General features: G+C 41.2%; 1 protein-coding gene across 4 annotated transcripts in view; it reads right to left on the minus strand.

Moving 5' to 3' along the window:
- Positions 1-18632, minus strand: part of SLC7A11 (solute carrier family 7 member 11) — a 58843-nt gene that overhangs the window by 21002 nt on the left and 19209 nt on the right. For all 4 annotated transcript variants that reach the window (XR_004307049.2, XM_085544924.1, XM_085544925.1 and 1 more), the window contains one exon: positions 16505-16549. Coding sequence is in view for 3 of the 4 variants with exons in the window: in XM_085544924.1 (XP_085401050.1) it covers positions 16505-16549 (45 nt within the window). In the remaining variant the exon portion in view is untranslated. The remainder of the gene's footprint in view (positions 1-16504; positions 16550-18632) is intronic.

An 18632-nucleotide genomic window follows, 5' to 3' on the forward strand; every position in this document is an offset into this window, starting at 1 on the left:
ATAAATAAATAAATAAAAAGAAATAAAATAGACTTGAAACCTAAGATATAAATCATCCTCCTGTGACTTCTCACTCAGCTCTTTGATAAACCATCTCCATATATCCCTTGGGTGTCAGTATCTAGTGTTTCTAGATTGCTCCATTTGCAATCTTACTGTACAAAGTTTATGACCGTTTCTGAGAGATGTATAAATAAACAAACCTGGCTTTCATTTTGCACTGTAACTTGACCATAAATCACATCCTTCTGGAGGACCTACAGGTCCAAAGGATCTGAGCTAGCTTTTCTTTCTCCTTGTAACAGTCAGCCCTGCTCACCCCAGCATGGGCCAGGCTTGCCCCGGGGAGCTCAGCATTGGAGAAAAGTCAGATGCCTGAGAAACCTGGAAGCAGTTGAGCAGGATCTCTGAGGGATCCATGCTCAGCATTTCACAGCCCAAAATGAGTGATGATCCTCAGATCTTTCATGGATGGCAGCTGCTCACCTTTAGAGACAGTGTCAATAATCTAGGGTATGGCAAGAAAGGCGTGCTTTAGGTTGGACCCATAATTAAAACAGTGTCTGCCACTCTCTTCCACAAAAGCTTGCCTTTCAAATAAAAGTCTAGGCTCAGAGAATTCAAATACAAATATATTGTCACTGCCAGGCTCTCAATCATGATTTTGATAAATGACTTCCTTGTTCCCTAAAAAGTGTCAGTATTTTGACATGTTCTATTTATTTCACTGGTAGGAAACTTTTATGTACTCTAGGAAGCTTGGAACCTTTTTCACTTGAGGCCCAAAAACTCAGATTTTATTTGTATTGCTTAGCTCACATTCAGAAAGGAGATGAAGGGAGCACCTCTGCTCTTTCACAAACTCTGGCTTTGTATTTTCTTCTGAGGCATATTTGCTGGCAGTGCTTACAGCCCTGCCAGTCATGGAGGTTATGATGAGAAGCAATAGTAAATCACAGTGCTTACTTGGAGGCAAGGGAGCTATAACCACCAACCTGACACAAGATGCTAAAAATAAAACAACCAGCTGGGACTATCATTTCCATCGCATATGGAAATGCAGGGGAGTGGAGCAGGGCAGCACTTCCAGGCTCTCCCTCCAACCTGCATTATCTAGCACAGGATCTCAGCTCTAACTTCCTCTTAACTCTTCCACACAGAAACATATCTCACTGCCAGACTTAAAATAAATGTAATAAGAAGGGTGTCGAGAGATAATTGCCTATTAAAAGTGGTTTTATCTATTACAGGAGGTTGTCCTGGAAGTCTGAAACTATTAAATCTCTGAGCATCTGATTTTATGAATGGGGTCGACTTTCCCCAGGCAGAATCACTTCTAGCAGTAAAGGAGGCGTCTCCTGAAGCTCCCTACACATTTCCTAGCCTGCAGAGCTATGGACCTACAGAACCATTTCCCATAACGCACAGAAAGCAGCAGGCAGAGCTGGTAGTAGCTGGAGTGGGATTCAGCAGTACAAACAAGGCACTAGAGATGGGAAATGGGCTGACAAGGCCCCATAGCTCAGAAAATTAAGCCAGCAGGGAGCAGCTACCAAATAACAATAATGTTAATGCCAAGAAAGAAAATATGGTGCTTGCAACTGGATTCCCACTAAAACCACCTGTCACAGCACCCTTCCTGTACTCCCACAGGTACCCAAGCAATTGCAAGTAACGGGGCTGGGGTGAAAGCAGAGCGCTGCCTTACTCTGTATGTATTTCTATTGTCTATACCAAGGACATATGTTTCTGATTTATGGAACAGTAAATGGCAAAGCGACACCATGAGTAATGCAAGGGAAAGGGCTGGCGCATTTGCTATCATTCTGGAAATGAACCACGGGAATTCAGAGCCCGTTGACAAGCAGCCTGCATACCAAGCACCTCGCCCAGCTCCTGATGTGGATACAAAAGGGAATGCTGCCCCTCATCCGGCATCTGAACTTCTAATGAAGCATTGCCATTAGCATATTAATGACGCCGTATGGGAGCAACATAAGACAAACGCTGAGGAGAACAGAGGGGTGGAGGGAGGAGCGTGTGTCTGCATGTGTGTCTCTGAAAGGAATCGGATTTTTCATACTTGTTGAATTCCCTGACATTTAATTTTGAGCAGGAGAGTTTCCACAATGCCAAAGATCATGAAGGAACAATTTGCTGCTGTATGTTACCATTGATATTTCGGCATGAATGGAAATTGCACCGTCCGGTGATGAAAAGAGCAGCTACTTGTAATAAGGAGCTCCATGGAAACTGAAATATCATTTACCAAGGCAGGCTCTTCTGCTGAAGGAATTCAAAATGAGAAAAATGGCAACTGTGGGTGCCTTGCAGCATTAGAATTTTAAAGCTATAAAAGGGCTTAAATGAAATTAAAAGGAGAGCTCTTAACAATACTGCATTGCTAAGAAGGGGCTGTCTGGCAGGCAGATATTTTGCCATGTGGTAAGAAAGGAAATGAGGCTCCAACTAAGGTCAGCCCAGGAGACGGGCCCCAGACATGGGACAGCACATTGAAACAACTCCACAAAATGACAGAGTTCTGACACAGAAGAGAAATTCATCCAATACTAAGCGTGAGCTGAAATGTGCCTTTGCTAAGTACAGTAACCGGAGGCAACTGAACAGACTTCAAATGGGAATATCTACTTTTCTATTTTATTAGCTTGATTGCTTCTCACTAAAAATTCATAATAATTGAACTACAATCACATGCATAGGAGAAGAAAAGCATATGCATATAAAATTTTCAAAATCAATGGTGAAGCTCAATTTTCATTTTCTGTGTTCAAGCTGGGGCTCTCAAGTCTAAGCCTTAAAGGCTTATATTTAAGGTGTAAGGTGCTGAAGGTACTTAAGGTACAAAGTACATTAAGGTATTAAAACCCTCCTGAAAAGCCAACTCCTTCAAGGTCTTTCAAATCAGATCGTGATATGAACTATCCAGAATTATTCTTTTTCAGTGATCTCAGACAGTATGGTCAGTGAGGCTTAGAATATTTTTTTTAAGATGGATCTTTGCAATTGCACACAGTCCAATGTACTTTCTGTCAATAAGATGCTACTCTTTCAAGCTAAAATCTTAAAACAAAGTGACAATGATGGTTTTTTCAGACCTTTCTATGTGGTCTCTTAGTCTCACTCAATATCAGCCCATTAAAAAGCTGTGTAATGGTGCCACCAAGAAGCCCTGTGCCCTGGCACTTCATAGAACACTGGCCAGCACCAGCCCCTCTAACATTCACACCTAAAAGCAAGCCTAGAAAAAATACCTTAGACCCACAAGTAGCTTATTCTGCAATGAAGTTTCACTCAAGGAAATGCAATTTAATTATCTTTGTGGATAAATATTTACATTCATCTGTTCTTATTTAGCAGCTGTTTTTGCTGTTGCTGTTGTTGTTCTGTAGTAAGCAAATGCGAAGAAAAAATAGAAACGCTTGTCCTTCATGATAGGATGAGCCTGATTCTTTTTTCACTAAAATAATTCCAACACAAGATAAACCTCTTGTCATACCGGAGTGCTGCTATTCTCTAACCATTCTCATGACCTATGGTGGGAGTTTCTCCATTGCTGTTAGATCCTTTCAAATGATGATATCAAAACCATCCTTCTAAGGGACACTTCATTCCATCATACTTCAAAAATTAAATACTGTTATTATATACTCCATATTTCTTGCAATGAAGAAAACATAATGACAAGGTGAAGATGCAAATAATAGTACTTGCTCAACAACAAGCGCTACAAGTGAATGAGGATTGACATAATAGACCACAGCAGTGCAACTTGTAAAATGCAGATTATTCACTTCACAGATCCTCTGAAGCCATTATAGTCTTATATAAATCCACTTAGTTTACAGATCATGGATACAGGCTACACTGTAATTTAAATGATTGAAAACCCTTATGGGATGTTAGTTAACCATTTCCTTCACTTAAATAAAATATGTCTGTCATCACATATTTAAATTTCCAGCAAACACAAAACCAAATATCAAAACACAAGCTACACAGTAAGCAACCCACTTCCAAATTATCAGCAAACCCATAGGCATACACACAAAGCAACTACTGTGTAGGGAAGAGGTATGCAGAGGAACATGAATCTCAACACTCACTGGGCAAGAGGAGCCTACAGCCTTCTCTGATGGAAATTCTGCCATCACACAGAGTGGGAGATGTTCATCTACAGGAAAGAGGCACAAAGCCAAATGGTCTTCTTTTGATACAACTGCAGTATAACTTAAATACAAGTCAGCAATTCCACTTCTCATTAAAGCTGAACAAATAAGACAGCATAAACATTGAGTAAGTTGCTCTGCTAGCTGATGTAAGTGAAATACACATCATTTCTCATGTATGAAGATACCATTGCTATTGATGCTTTGACTAGGCTGTTCTAAAGGATAAATATCCTTGATGACATGGCACATGGTAATTACAGACTATGAAGTTCTGTAAGTCACTTCTTATACACCTGGGGACAATAAAGAACACAATACCCTCAGTATTTTAGTAGTTATTTACTTTATTTGTGTTGTGTTCTGCAACTTATGTTTTATACAAACAAAAAGCCTATAGATGTTTAAGATGGTGCTCTAGTAAAAGGCTGCTATAAATGGCATACAAGAGGCTGCTACTGATTCTGACATAACACTGAACATTGGCTTAGGCCTACATGTGTTATCATTTCTGAGGGTCAGCGCTAAAGGGAAAGGGGAGCAAGGGGGGCACAAAGAAACTTCCAATTCTGCAACCAGGAAAAGTTGTATCGAGCACAGGCCATTAAGCTGTCTCAGCATCAGCTGTCCCAGCAGTCTCTGCTACCCTTAGGTAGCAGGTGTTGGCTTGCTTTTGCAAGTAACAGGAAAAAAAGTTGTTAGCCTAGGTCACCGGTTTCCTCTTATCTATGTGATCTACATAGTAGTACTCAAGAACAAGAAGAGAGTTGGAGAGTTGCAAAATTGCACTCTATATCAAAGGGCAGGCTCCAGAACATGCCAAGTCCCTGTATGCTTTGTTACCTTATCTGGCTGCCAGCCTGAAGTGCAACCTGATAGCAGTTATCAGCTGGTACAATCGAGGTTTTCCTGCATCGCACTAGTATACAAACATGCAGGTCATCAAAGCTGAATGAAAAACTGGTTCCCAAACCAGTAATTCTTAGATAGCCAAAGCACTTGTTGATTTGGGCTGGTATGTTTGACGTTAACAAATCATATCACTGTGCTGTAGCTGACGCTGTAAGTCTATAGACTTAAGTTTATCTGATTCCTACTGGGACACTGTTTGATCTTGTCTGGTTAGCTGATGTGGTGAGTATACTCGCTTTCATATCTACCATAAATGCACTGCCCTCTTACCTCTTCTCTAGTGAATTCAGACAGGCCACCAAGACAAACCTGCTTAAAAACCCCAAAAATGAACAAAAAGGGCCAACAAAAGTCCAAGGCCTTCACTAGCTTAAACCTGAGTTGTGATCTCTCCAGTACAACTGAATTGGTTTTATACCTTTAAAGCTTTAATACAGCATAATTCTTGCAAATGGCTTTTATTCCTGCAATGAATATCCTGCGAAGGAGCTCTGAGTTCACATGTGCCATCATCCTCCTATATGTGCACAGCTGTGGATCTGGGGCTGTGTGTTCCCCAGAGAAAGAGGAGGCTTGCATATATTTTGGGTGCCAAAGTGGGGAAAATGAAGGAAAATGCAAGGCAGTGGAAACTCAGAAGGTTACGTTGTTTAGTTGTTACATTACATGAGCCTGCTGTTAAAGCAGATTAGGATATTGCCAACTACCCAGGGAGATTGTGAATAAACATTTGTTTTACTTCTCTAGCAGGGCTGATTCACAGCAACAATGATTCACATAAACAAACAGAGAAGGCAAAAAGCAAAGCAAACACACCTTGCACTCAGCAGGTTATCACATCAGCATGCCAAGTGGGCCGCCAGGGCTTGGAGCAGGCAACCCGCTCAGCAGCAATGTGACACGGGGCAAAGCAAACACTGCACAGCCACAGCAACAGGCTGGGCAGCCGCCTCCCAGTGCTGATGCAAACATGGACACACACCTTCTTGTTATGCCCAAAGACACCAATAAACTCTTGGGAAAAAAGCAAAGCTCTTGGGGGTTCTGTGCCAACCAAGAGCCCCCTAGCAAGACAAGGAGAGGCCCAACAGCACCAGCTGAGGTCCTTGAGTTCTGCTTCCTTGAAAGAGCTCAGCAGAGGATGAGAGGCCAGGCTGTGGGCTTGCCTCTTCAGTATCCACCACAGTGTGAGTATTTGCCTTGGGACAATAGCTTCACCTCTGCCTGGTCACAACTTACATCCTCAGCATCAAACTGGCAGGGTCAGTCACTTGTTAAAATCAGGATGTAACAATATCTTCAACTGCCCCCCCCCCCCCCCCCCACACACACACAGAAGAGATTACCCCACACTGATGCATTTGTAGGACTACAAATAATCTTCAGAAAGTTTTTGCTGATTCCAGAATTCTGAGAGATTTCAGTCATTCTCATTTCAAGTTGGGCTTTTGTCTTAAACCACAGAATCCAAGTAAACATGAGCAAATCTAGCAAAGGAAGCATTTCCTTAATATAGATGATGCCTTAAAAGAAAGGTGGTTGTACCACCCCTCTCACACCCCAGAGAAGCACAGCCATCACCAGCTGTGTCAGCACAGTAGTATGGCCCTGACCTCCCTAAATACCTTCCACACTTTTTTTCCTTCCATCCTCCAGTGATGTTTGCTGAACATTTCTGATTTCTCAAGCAGCTGACTACCTTTCTGTTTTCATTGCTAAAACCATTTACAATATCTTTATTACATTCTTAAAATATGGAAGGGATTAGAATCGGATACTACGTCAGACAATTAGGAGAAAGTGAATAGAAATTGCTCTATTAATTTCAATACAAATATCCACAGCTAAAAGGCAGCACAGTAATACTGAACCCTACATCCACAGCATTCATCTTTGTTCTTCTTCCATTTTGCCCATCACCCTTCCTTAGGCATCCATGTGCTCTAAGTTAGCTCTGACTGTTTGAAATGCTCACACTAGGAAAATAAAGCAGAACAAACTAACAGAAAAGACAACTATGCTTTCCTTTATTATGACCTCAAAGCTTAAGCTGTCAAAGTTACGTCTCCCAGTCCTGAATATTTCCGCAGCTGTCACCTCGACTTTTGTGTGAGTAGGAGCATTTCGTACCAGGAATATAAATGTTAGAAGAGGTAATTATACAAGTGACCTTGCCTTTCTTCATTCAATAGTGAATTATTAGTCTTCCCAACTGCAATTTTATGAGACATCCTTATTGCCTTAATTAATGATCAAGGTATATATTTGAAGCCTTTACAGACACCACAGATTACATCAGTCTCTTTTCTCATTTACACTTCCTGACCGGTCACAGGTAGCTCTAATGAAGTAGAGGACAGAAAGACTGGCAGTCCCTTGAACCAGTTCAAATGCTAAACTAGTGTTTAAAAAGCAGCCATAAATTACACAAGTATCAGGGCCTGAAAAATTCAGGCAAAGATCATTTCTCCTCTTCATGGCATGGAATTGCCCCAGAGGATATAAGCATCATCAGAGATGGGCTGGAGAAAGAAACAGAAGCACACAAGGGAAAAGGAAAAAGAAATAGCAATGTTTGTTGAATGCATGTTACACGCACATGACTAGCCATTACAAATGGTGATAACACCCATGAGGTCAGTCCCCAACTAAATGTACAAGGGAAATGTGCACACTCTGGAAAGCAATGCATACATGCAGCAGCTACCTGATAGTGCCTGGTGAAATGGACAGCATGTGTTATCCCTGCTGCTGAAGCCTTTTCTCCCTCTGATCCCTATTCCAGATGGCAGGTGAGTTGATGCCATGACTCATCCCATCCTCCTAGTCCTTCAGCTGTCTGCTTGCACTGCTCAGGTGAATTCAAAGCAAAAAGTGCACGTCAGAGACAAGGCAGGGGATCCAGCCTGGCAGAGTCTTTGTGTATGTGGTGTCAACCACTGCAAGCTCATGTTGCATGGCATATCCTATTTTCCAGGTTGACTGCTATCCAGAAGGCAACACTGCATCCCTAGGGTAAGGGTCACCCAGGTGTGGTAGAGAAATTTGCGTTCAATAGCCTCTAACAGGAAAAACAAAAATTAAAGGGCTGAATTCACATCCTCAGTTGTTATGAGGTATTACTTAGAGTAGCTACTTTGCTGAAACACTTGAAAACTGTAGTGCCAAACAAACATCTGTGCTGCAAGACTATGGGGGTAACTAATGTTACCCAATCTAAAAATCTAGTTCAGTGCAATTGAAGATTTAAAAAAAAAAAATAAAAAATCACTTGGATTTTAATTTGGGTCACCAATCTCAATTCCATCCTGACCTTTTCCCTGTTTTAATTCAAGCTACCAACAATTACAGTCACAGTATCCTTTCTTCACTCCAGGTGGTTGAAAACACTCTGGGGATTCAGTAACTCCCACCAAACCCCATCACAGACAGCTCCCAAGCATGGCTTACAAGCACTCTGAAGCCCTCCAAACATTTGTACGTCTCATAAATCGCTTAATTGCATCCATCCTCAGAGAAGTAACAGCTTGTGAAGTCTAGGCCATCTACAGCAGGTCTCCTGCGGGGGCTGGAGAAGAGAGAGAAGTAAAAGCTGAAGGCAGAACTCAGCTGAACCTACCACAGCATCTGCTGCTCTAGCATGGGCAATTTCTTCCAAATCCTTTCACTCATGACTCTAAAATCTCCACTCACTGACATGCACAGCAGTATGTCCTGAAGGAAGTCTGTCTGCTTTTATAAATGTGCATTATTCCTTATTGATTTACTGACATTCCCACTAGGAATTAGGAAGCACTTGCAAGAAAATTTTCCCAGCTGCAATACTACCATTCCTAGGCTGACATCACAGCTGGCCAAGCAGCTTGTTCAGTCCCCCACACTCTGCAATTAGCTTAGAATTTAAGCTGCCCCAAACCATCAGCAAAAATTAGCTGGAATCAACTACAAATTAAGTAATAATTACTCCTTCCAAACGATGAATTGTATTTATGAAGCATATCATGTCACGCCTAAAACTGCATTGCCTCCCACAAAATATTTTGTCAGGCATTTCTTAGCCTGATGCTGTACCTGAGGCCTTTGGGTATTACACACAGGGAAGCTTGGCAGGAGCCAGGAGCTGAGCACTGCAGCCTGCCAGGTTGAGCCACAGACACTGCTCATCCAGCCCCAGAGCTGGGCTTCAAGGACACCACAGAGGCACTGCACATAGCAGTACAGATGCTTTAGAAATCAGGAAAAAACTATCGAGTTATCTGCCAATTAACTTCTACCAAACAAGATGTTTACTGAAAAGGAAAAAAAAAAAAAAAAAAAAAAAAAAAAAAAAAAAAAGAGAGAGAGAGAAAAAGATGATAAATAGGAACGAAACAACTCACAATATTTGGGTCCCACTCTAGGAGAATCTCCAGCTTGCAGCAAAAGGAGAAAAAAAGTGCAAAAATGTATTTCCATACTGAGATTTCAGAAATCCAAACCATCTAAAAACATGCGTCCAAGACTGAAAAGCTTAGCTTCAGAAATGAATTATCAGCCTTATAATAAGAAACTATAATGAATGAGTTGATGATGTGAGGCACGCAAGCAGCCAGCAGTTAATAAGCTTAGAGAAAGAGCAAAAGTAAAAGCAAGTTCATTTTATCAAGACCAATTTCATGCCGGTGAACTAGCTCCCCTATGATCTAATAATGATCTCTTTCTCCCTCTCAAAAACACACAAATGCTACTGAATCGCAGACTTAATTAAATTCTTTTTTATATACTTCACAAATAGCAAAACCCATTCTTGATTCTGTGTAAGTAGGATACTTGGTCTGGTAAATTCTTTTCTGTATTCAGGAGATTCACTTCCCCCATTAAAGGTCCTTATAGGTCTGAAGGTTGTGAATCTATCATTTTACCCCTGACACAGGGCACAGTTAAACTCTGGAAAGGGAGGTTACATTCACTGGTGTTTGGGAAGCTTTTCTTCTGAGATGCTTAGCAGAGAACTGATGGAATTTTAGGCAATTTGCTATGCTGCTGGGTGTAAAAGGAAAACTAGAAAAAGTACGATTTCTTTAACAATGACTTAGAAGTAGCTGGAGAGTTTTAAATAGAACATTCTTATTCCAAGATGGAGAGTAAATATTCAAAGAGAAAAATAACTCAACACACAATGTACTGACCTGAGTTTCACTTTAAGGCAATCTGATGAATTCACATGAGCAAATGGGCTTTGCAAAATAGCTGAAAGATTAGCATTTGTCTCTCCTGATTATCTCCAGATGTAATCCTATAATTTCTGCACTGAATATTTGGCACTGTGGCCTGACATGAACAAAACAACTTGCAGTCAAATGCATCTTTTATGAGTAAATGGAACAGAATAAAACAAGGAAGGCTTCAATCTCCAGGTAGAGAAGCTGCTCCGCCTACATAAAGGCAGGATATCTGAATCCAGCTTTAGACTTAAAAGGATTTGTGCTTATACTCAGCTACTTTGTGAGAAAGCTTGTCCAAAGTTCATTTGAAAAAAAAAAAGATTGTAGCCCCATGGGGAAAACCCTCAGGTGCTAATTGCTGTCAGGTTTGTGTATGTACCTACATGCTCCCTTGTTCTGCTGATACCACATGAGCCCTACAGAAGAACTGTGCCCTAAAGAAGCGACACACAGGGCTTAGTCCACCTGCTAAAGCCTTCGGGTCAGGCAGAATATGCAGTTTTAAATCTAAAGAAAGTTTCTGGGTTCTCCAGCTTTGGAACAACATACATACTCCCGAACTGCAGCATGGACATGGTACCTCTCACACCATAAGGCTGATACAAAAAAGAGGGAAGAAGAGAAAGCAGGGAAATGGGACAAGAAAAAATGAAATAATTCTTCATTATCTAAGCAAGTCTGTGCCCGACCAGATCTCGGGAGTCTCCATTTGGTGCTTTTAACTACATTGTCTTTCTATCCAAAATAAAAAGCAGTGCTGAGGAGGGTTACAAATTACAGACAGGATAGCTGGAAGGAGATCAGTATCCAACTTCATTTATTTTCCAGTTCCTAAGATTATAATCATCAATATTCTGCTTCAGAATAGAGCTTGGCATTAAATTATAAAATAACAAAAGTGAAGAGTGAAACACAGAGGTAGCAGTGGCTTTTGTCCTCTCAATGACCACTTAAACTGTTTTCCAATGTGATTACTGAGCACATCATGCACATGGAGTAACTACTGGTGGTCTAGACTGTAGGCAAGCAGTAGCACAATCCAAGTTCCTGATATTGATTTTGGAAGGGGAGACTTATCCTAATGTGAAGTGCCAAAATCAGACAGCTACAAACAAGGGAACTGGGGGAGTTATCAGTGTCTCAGCCACAATTCTCCTCCCATCCATCTGCATCCCTATGGTGCTCAGACACCCTGAAAAAGCCTCGCTTGGTCCTCCTAGATGCCAAGTGTGACTTTCAACTTTAATTAATACAAATGGGTGGTACACTTTAGATTAATTAGACACGACACTCACATTATTTAAATCCAATATAAAAACAGATTACAGCAAACACTTTGAAACCCTCGTTTTACAAAATGTCTAATGACATCAAGCCTTGATGACTTGCTATACATCTACTGTTTCTTGCTTCCTTAGAAAAGAAGGAATAAATGAAGTGAGAAGAACACTGGAAAAATCTAATAGACAAACTGACTAATCTCAGACCCCAAGGTCATAGCAAAGCAATTCATTTCTTGGCTTTTCAACAGCACAAGACATGATTTATCAATCTGAGACCCAGCTTATAAACACTATACATCTCAATAATATGTTCTTTGCACTGTGTAACTTTTTAAACAATGATAGATTGCTTGGGCTGGACCAAAGTTATTTTACAAACAGAAATAGAATTTTTGCAAATGAAATAGTTCAACAGGGAGGGGGGAAAAAAAAAAGAAAAGAGAGGGGGGAAAGAAAAAAAAATGAAAAAAGAGATGAGGCCAAATAGGAGATTTGCTTAACTGTAACTGCTAAGGAATCTATCTGCTCTAAAATATTTTCAGGATCCATATCCTTATAAAAAATCTCCTGTTCATTATTTTATGCAACTGAAATTGAAGGCCACTAAAGCAAAAATATTTAAGTCCAACAGCACTAACAAAAATTACATTGCCAAAATAAAAATAGGTATTGGGGTTCCAGAAGGATTGTGAATCAATACCTGCAGTTGCCTACTACTGACACAGACACCCTTTAAGTCATTAATGAGTTCAAGTCTTAGTTTCCTTTCTCTTAAACTTTAATAATATTCTTGCTCTTCCGCCAAGAGCCTAATCTTTATAACATGAAGCCTTCAGGCTCATCCTCTGCTCACACTGAGGACGTGGCTCATGAATTTTTTAAAGCAGGGTTCTCTTTGGCCAGTGCCTGACATGAGCTGGCCCCAACTTTGATGAGGCTCTGAAGGCAGCGCTGTAATGTAAAACACTGCTGTACTATTTCCTCCTCTGCAGCTTGTCAAATTCCCTGACAGAGTCGAACACCGGCCTCAGAGCCTGCTCCACCTGCAAAGGGAGGAAGAAAGTGCTGGCCAGGCACCTGCTGCTTCTAGGGTCTCGATTGAAATAACTTGGTCTGTTTCTTGGAAGTACAGAACAGAGGCTCAAGAATACAGATGAGCTCAAAGACTATGTATAAGGAATGAGTCTGAAAGTTCAACACGCTTGATTTCCAGTCCTCTAAATTTACTGCTCCAGGCAACACAGCTCCTGTCAATTTTCAGGTGACAAATACTCTTTCAGAGACCTGACTGTTCCTTCGCTCACTTATTATTTAGACAATACAATATGACCTCAGTCTGAGTAGGGCTGATCCTTATAATGTAAGAAAATCGAAAAGATCAAAGCCGCACGTGATGTGGCTGCATGAGGTTATTGTAGGAAAGCTCTGCCTCGGGGATTAGTCAGAGATTCCATTTCAAACAGCAATCACGACTGAGCCAGCACACATATGCAAAGCATGATTTTAAAAAGTAAAAGTAAAAAAGGAATGCATTATTACATTTCAGTGTTGTTCCACTTACTCATGTTAATAAAGTTACTTCAGGCTCCTTTTAAAAATACTGCATATTAAAGCTGAGCGCTGCAACCACAGCTCCCAGTGGAACAAACACTGACTTGGTGTTGCTTCAGGGCCCTCTGGCACTGATCACGGGAAGCTCTTTAACAGAGAGGAATAAAAGAAATAAGTTCAGGCTTAAAAATGAGACATCAAAAGGGGGTTTAGCAGGAGACAGAAACAGCTGCTTTTACATCTTATGATAGCTCACGCTATATTAATGTCCTTTTTAGTTTACAAAAGAAGAGACTGTACCATTTCCACAGTGAGAATCATTTCTGCTTCAAAAGTCTGGAAAGACAGCAACAGAATTCACTTTCATATTGTTTCCTTTCCCATTTTCCTTTCTGTAGCTTAAATGGCACTTCCTTTCCACTTGGCTCATTTCCACTCTCTCTGTCCAGGATTTCAGATCACCTGGGTATCTCAGTGCCTCAGGCCCATAATATTTTATCCTATTTATACACCTAACTCAGCAATTTACTGTGCCTAGGCAGAGTGCTGCACCCACATAGACTCCTAGCCCCTCAGGAGGCATTTCTGCCCATATAAACAGCCTCTCTGCCAGAGCACAAGGTCAGCTTTCCACTGGGTAAGGCTAAGCGCACCCTCTGTTCCTGCATCTTTCCTACCCCTCTGCCCTTACAGAGGCAATTGCTACCCTCCAACAAGCTTCCTGGTACACCACACATCACATCAAAGAAATTCCTATCTAAAAGATGACCCAGCAGATGTTCGCATCTTCCTGTGCATTTTATAATATAATTGAGGGCTCTGGTTCTTCTCTCTCTCTCTCTATCTCTCCATAACACAAGAGCCCACGACTTACCCAGCAGAAAGGAGCATTTCTGCATTCCCTCTCACGTAAAGGCACTGTTACCCCCAGAACCCTCTCAGCACATTTCCCTGCATGTTTGCAGCAGGAGGGGATGGCTCAGGCTGACTGCCCAAGCTCCTGCTGTTCGTTACTCTAAAGCTGCCGCACACCTGGAAACAGGCAACTGTGACTGATTCTCTGACAAACATTTACCTTGGCATGCACAGTGCAGAAGGAATCCTCACATTCGCCTCTGTCGCTGTAAGCAATTTGCATCCCTAACACTGACAAATATTACAAATTGCACACCTGGAGCTGTTACAAGCCCCAAGTGGCTCAAAGCTGCACTTTTTCTTCCATTTTAAAAACACCTGGAGTGTCACCACAGCACTATGTGTCATCCTTAAAATAAGGAATGCTACAGAAGTGAGAGGAGAGACAGTATCTTAGCTCAAAATAAATTATAAAAGTGCTTGCAACATCAAATGTGATCAGTGGATTGCATGGTGCCTGTATGCAACTGGTTTTAGCTTGCTTGGGGTTTTTTGCCATTCACAGATGGCAAATGGCTGAAAAATATCACCACTGTTTCATTTCACCTTTTTGGGTGAAGGGAGTCCTGCTTCCCCATTTCCAGAGGGTGCAGAGGACTTTCCCAGCACAGCAGGCAAGAAGCCACTTGCCCTATCTCCACCCGCCAATTACAAAACAGGGTGGACAGTCCCAGCCTTCTCCACTGTTTATTTGTCCTGGCGCCAGGAGGTTGTGATCTCAGGCACCCTGCTGCAAGCACTGTGCTTTTTCCTTTATCTTGGTCTCCAAGTGCAACCTAACAAGCAGAGTAATGCAGAGAAGCCCTAACAGCTTTGTGACAGCACTGCAGGGGATAAAGGGAGCTAGTTTTCCAGAGCTGCCTGGGAAGAAATCAAACCAGGTGGGCAAGGCCAGCCCTGCTTTGACAAGGGGAGTGGGACGGCAATGCCCTTCTGTCCTAAGCAGCAGAGGGCAACATTTCCTGAAAAAGACTTGGACCAGAATCACTCAACTCATTTCATTTAGGTTCACATTTCTTTTTAAATCAGTCTGCCATAAAAGTGATTTTTTAAAAGCATCAAAATCCACAGCTCTGCCTCCCTTAACTTTATAAAGTACATAGATTCCTGGCAGTTAAACCCAGATCTGCTATGAGATTCGCTAACCCGATTCCCTGTGTGTCGCAGTATGGGAAGTGTGAGCCAGCTACTTGACATGGAGCCAAATGACTTGGGTTTCACTAAAGCAAAGCTTCTAAAAAGATGTTCTGTCTGAATGGAAGAGTGACGATGAGGCATCCAATGTTTACATAGGTATTTGTTCTAATGATTAGTCAACCTTGTTAAATATTAATGCTATTTCTACCTGTATTTGTCTGGCTTCAGCTTCCAGTCATAAATGCCTTGGTATACACATCCTTACCGCACTGAAGAGCCTATTAACACCCAGGACCCCTCAAAGACGCTGAGACAATAGAAATCTGACAGTCTCTGCCACTCTCATGTTAAACATCTCATTTTTTATGTAATTATTTTTAGGTCTCTCAGAAAAATACCGAATGGCACTAGGCTCAGCTGCGACTAAAGCCCGTCAGCACACTCTGATGGCTGTGTGTAGTATTTTTCTTTACACATCTCAGATGTACAGCTTTATAGGATCATGCAGTGCTGGAGATCTTTTTAAACAGAGTTATTTGGTAAACAGCCACATGTCTCATTTTAAAAAAACCTAAGGAAATGACATCTATGTAACCATTTTCAAACAAGTGAATAGTTACTTTTTCCCTCAAATAACCCAATTGTATTGGGCAAGATGTTTTCTTTAATTGCAGAAAAGGTTAATATTGTTTTACTATTGGCCACTTCCGCCAAGATGTATCTATCAAAGCAGACCTGCCAAGTCAAACTGTCCGTAACAGGAGAGCTTTTCTTTTCACATTTTGCAGACAGGTGCTGTGAGAGATCTCATCTCTGGTTTGAAATAGACTCCCACCAACACTCCATGTTAGGCTTAATTGGATGGGATGCTGTTCTGCACGCATTCAAGCTCCTGCAACATTGAGACATCTAAAGCAAGAAGAACTAAGTATTGGATTAATATTTAAACATAGCAAAACTGCCAAATATTGCAGCAGAGAAGTTTCTCGGGCAAAATTTCCCTGACAGGATACCAGGAACTTTCACTGAAAGGAGCCACTGGTAGTTACTTGTATCCTGAGGGCGAGATTGGAGCCCTGGAGAGCTGCTTAGTTTTCTGCTCTCCATGCACATGAAAGCAGAACACATAATAAGGTCACAACAGGCCAAAAATAGCAAATCTTCAAGTAGTTGCAATTCAGACAGGTATCAGATCTGCTGGAAAGTAAGCAATTTGACCAGCATGCAGAATTTCTGAAGATCACGACTTTTACAGCATTTTGTGTTTTACAAATACCCTTCAAAAGTTAAAAAAAATAATAAAATAGGTACATACTTTTCAGGGTTTTCCACTTCTTCAGTAACAAAATTGAGGTAAAACCTAGGAAAGAGGCATAAATGTATCATGAGACCTTGGTAGATTTTTTAATTCTGTATTTTTTTCATAGAGAATCAAGAAGATGCATTTAGTTAAGCAGCGCTGTTAATTCCGGCAGGCTCCTCAGGCTCAGGAAGGGAATTCTCAGAAATAACAGTAAAGCAGGAAAAAAAGGCAAGAGCTATGTCATGTTACTGTGGGATGAAATCACATCTGTTGCCTTGACACACTAGGCCAACTATGATCGTCCTAATGCTACACAGACACACACAAAGACATGCACCTTCAAGTCTTTTGCCATCTTTTGACCCAGCATGAAATTCCACACAGCCAGGTTTGCCATCTCATCCTACCTCTTCATCATTTGTTTCTAGACTTGCTAGTGTGTGCAGCACAGGATAGTTCCAAAGAGAAATAGTTTCTTTAACAGGACCCCTTCCACATGCTACCAGGTAGAAATAATTTGGTGGTCCTGCATTAGTCATTTTATTAATGCAAAGGCATGTTTCTTTACATTCTTTTCTCTACTTGTCCTTTTTCTCCCAGCATTTTATACCCAGGTAGTCTACACTTGCTCTTGGCAGGATGAGCCCACATCCATAAGCAATAACACCTTTGTTTTGTACTTTAAAACTGTATCATTAAAAGATAATAGTGTCACAGGCTATGCATAAATTTCTGCCTCCATCCTGGGACACATCACCAGCACTTGCAGCACTCCTTTACATCCAGCTTATTGGATTGATTTAGCCCCATGAAACTGATAGTGCAAGGGTATTGACACTTCACTTAATGGTCTGCTCTTCTGTGCTCTGAGGCAATCAATTTGAGCTGGTGACAAAGACAAATAGGCAGCTTAGGAGAAGCACTATCCAAACGAGATCTTTTCCTGCTAATTTCTCCTATAAGTGGCAAATCAGGACCATGAAATAAAAGTCAGAAGGTGTAAGGGAAAAACAGAGATGATTTTTATTTTAGGAGGTTTGGAACGTCATGTGGAAAAAGGAAAGAAATGGGAAAGAAACAACAGCAGAATAGCAATCTTCTTGATGTAAGATTTCACAGTAAACCAGCTCTGCTTTGGCAATGAATAATATTAAAGACCTTTTAAAGTTGCCACCTTAGAAATGTGTACACCAAGGGCAATGTTTTAAAAGTGAGAAACCATCATGTGTATGGATGTATGAGACAAAGGTGGCTGTATCAGAGAAGGAAGAAGGAAGAGACTGTCCCTATAATGAGTTCAATTTCTTTGAGCCTTCAAAATGCCAGGCTCTTTTCTTACATATCTATCACAGATAAAAGCTGTGGACTCGCTAAGGTTACCCTGTCCCCCCCCCCCCAACACTGCCACCATTTAATACAAAAGTGCTGTTCAGTGATTTAGTGTGCATGTTTATACTGCTCCTGCAGTGGGGGAGTTACAGGCCAACAGAGAACTCAGATGCTGGTCCCATTGTCCCTCTGAATGAAATAAATAAATCCCTTATCATTCATTCCCCAGCTTTTGTACAAGGGTAAGAACTTTACTGTCTGTGAAGGCTATGGAAGGGAAAGGGAAGACCTCCAGACAAAGCTATCTCAAAAATAAGCCCACGCTCTGCAGTCTTTTTGTTGTATATTGTAGTCTTTTTTTCATGCCACTGCTGCAAAGCACATCAGCACTGTGCAAAGTGGAGCCCTTGCTAAGCACAAATAAATCGTAAGGTAGATTTGAAGCGTAGAAGCTTCTTTCAAACAAGCCGCAGTGTACTTTGGTGGGAAGAACTTAAAAGAAAGTTCTGAGCCAGATACTTGAAGGCAGATTCTCATTACCTTTTGAATAGCACTTAACTTTTGTGGAAGTGAGTTGCACTTCTTGTTAAGTGAGGCCCAATTTTGTCAGAGCAGAAGCCATAAGAACCAGTGTTATCATCTTGTTTTGTGGTCTGCACTGGCCTTATCAGAATTTGCTTCTGATTCTAAAATGCTGCTTTTACAAAGCAAAAGCTGAGGTCCACACAAGTGGGATGGAGAACTACAACTTTGAATCAGTTCAGAGCGATCTTTTTCATATAATTATTGTCTTCTTCAACAAAATCTAAAG

Source organism: Coturnix japonica, chromosome 4, assembly GCF_054131305.1.
Source record: "Coturnix japonica strain WE chromosome 4, WE-NBRP24, whole genome shotgun sequence".
NCBI classification, from domain to species: Eukaryota; Metazoa; Chordata; class Aves; order Galliformes; family Phasianidae; genus Coturnix; species Coturnix japonica.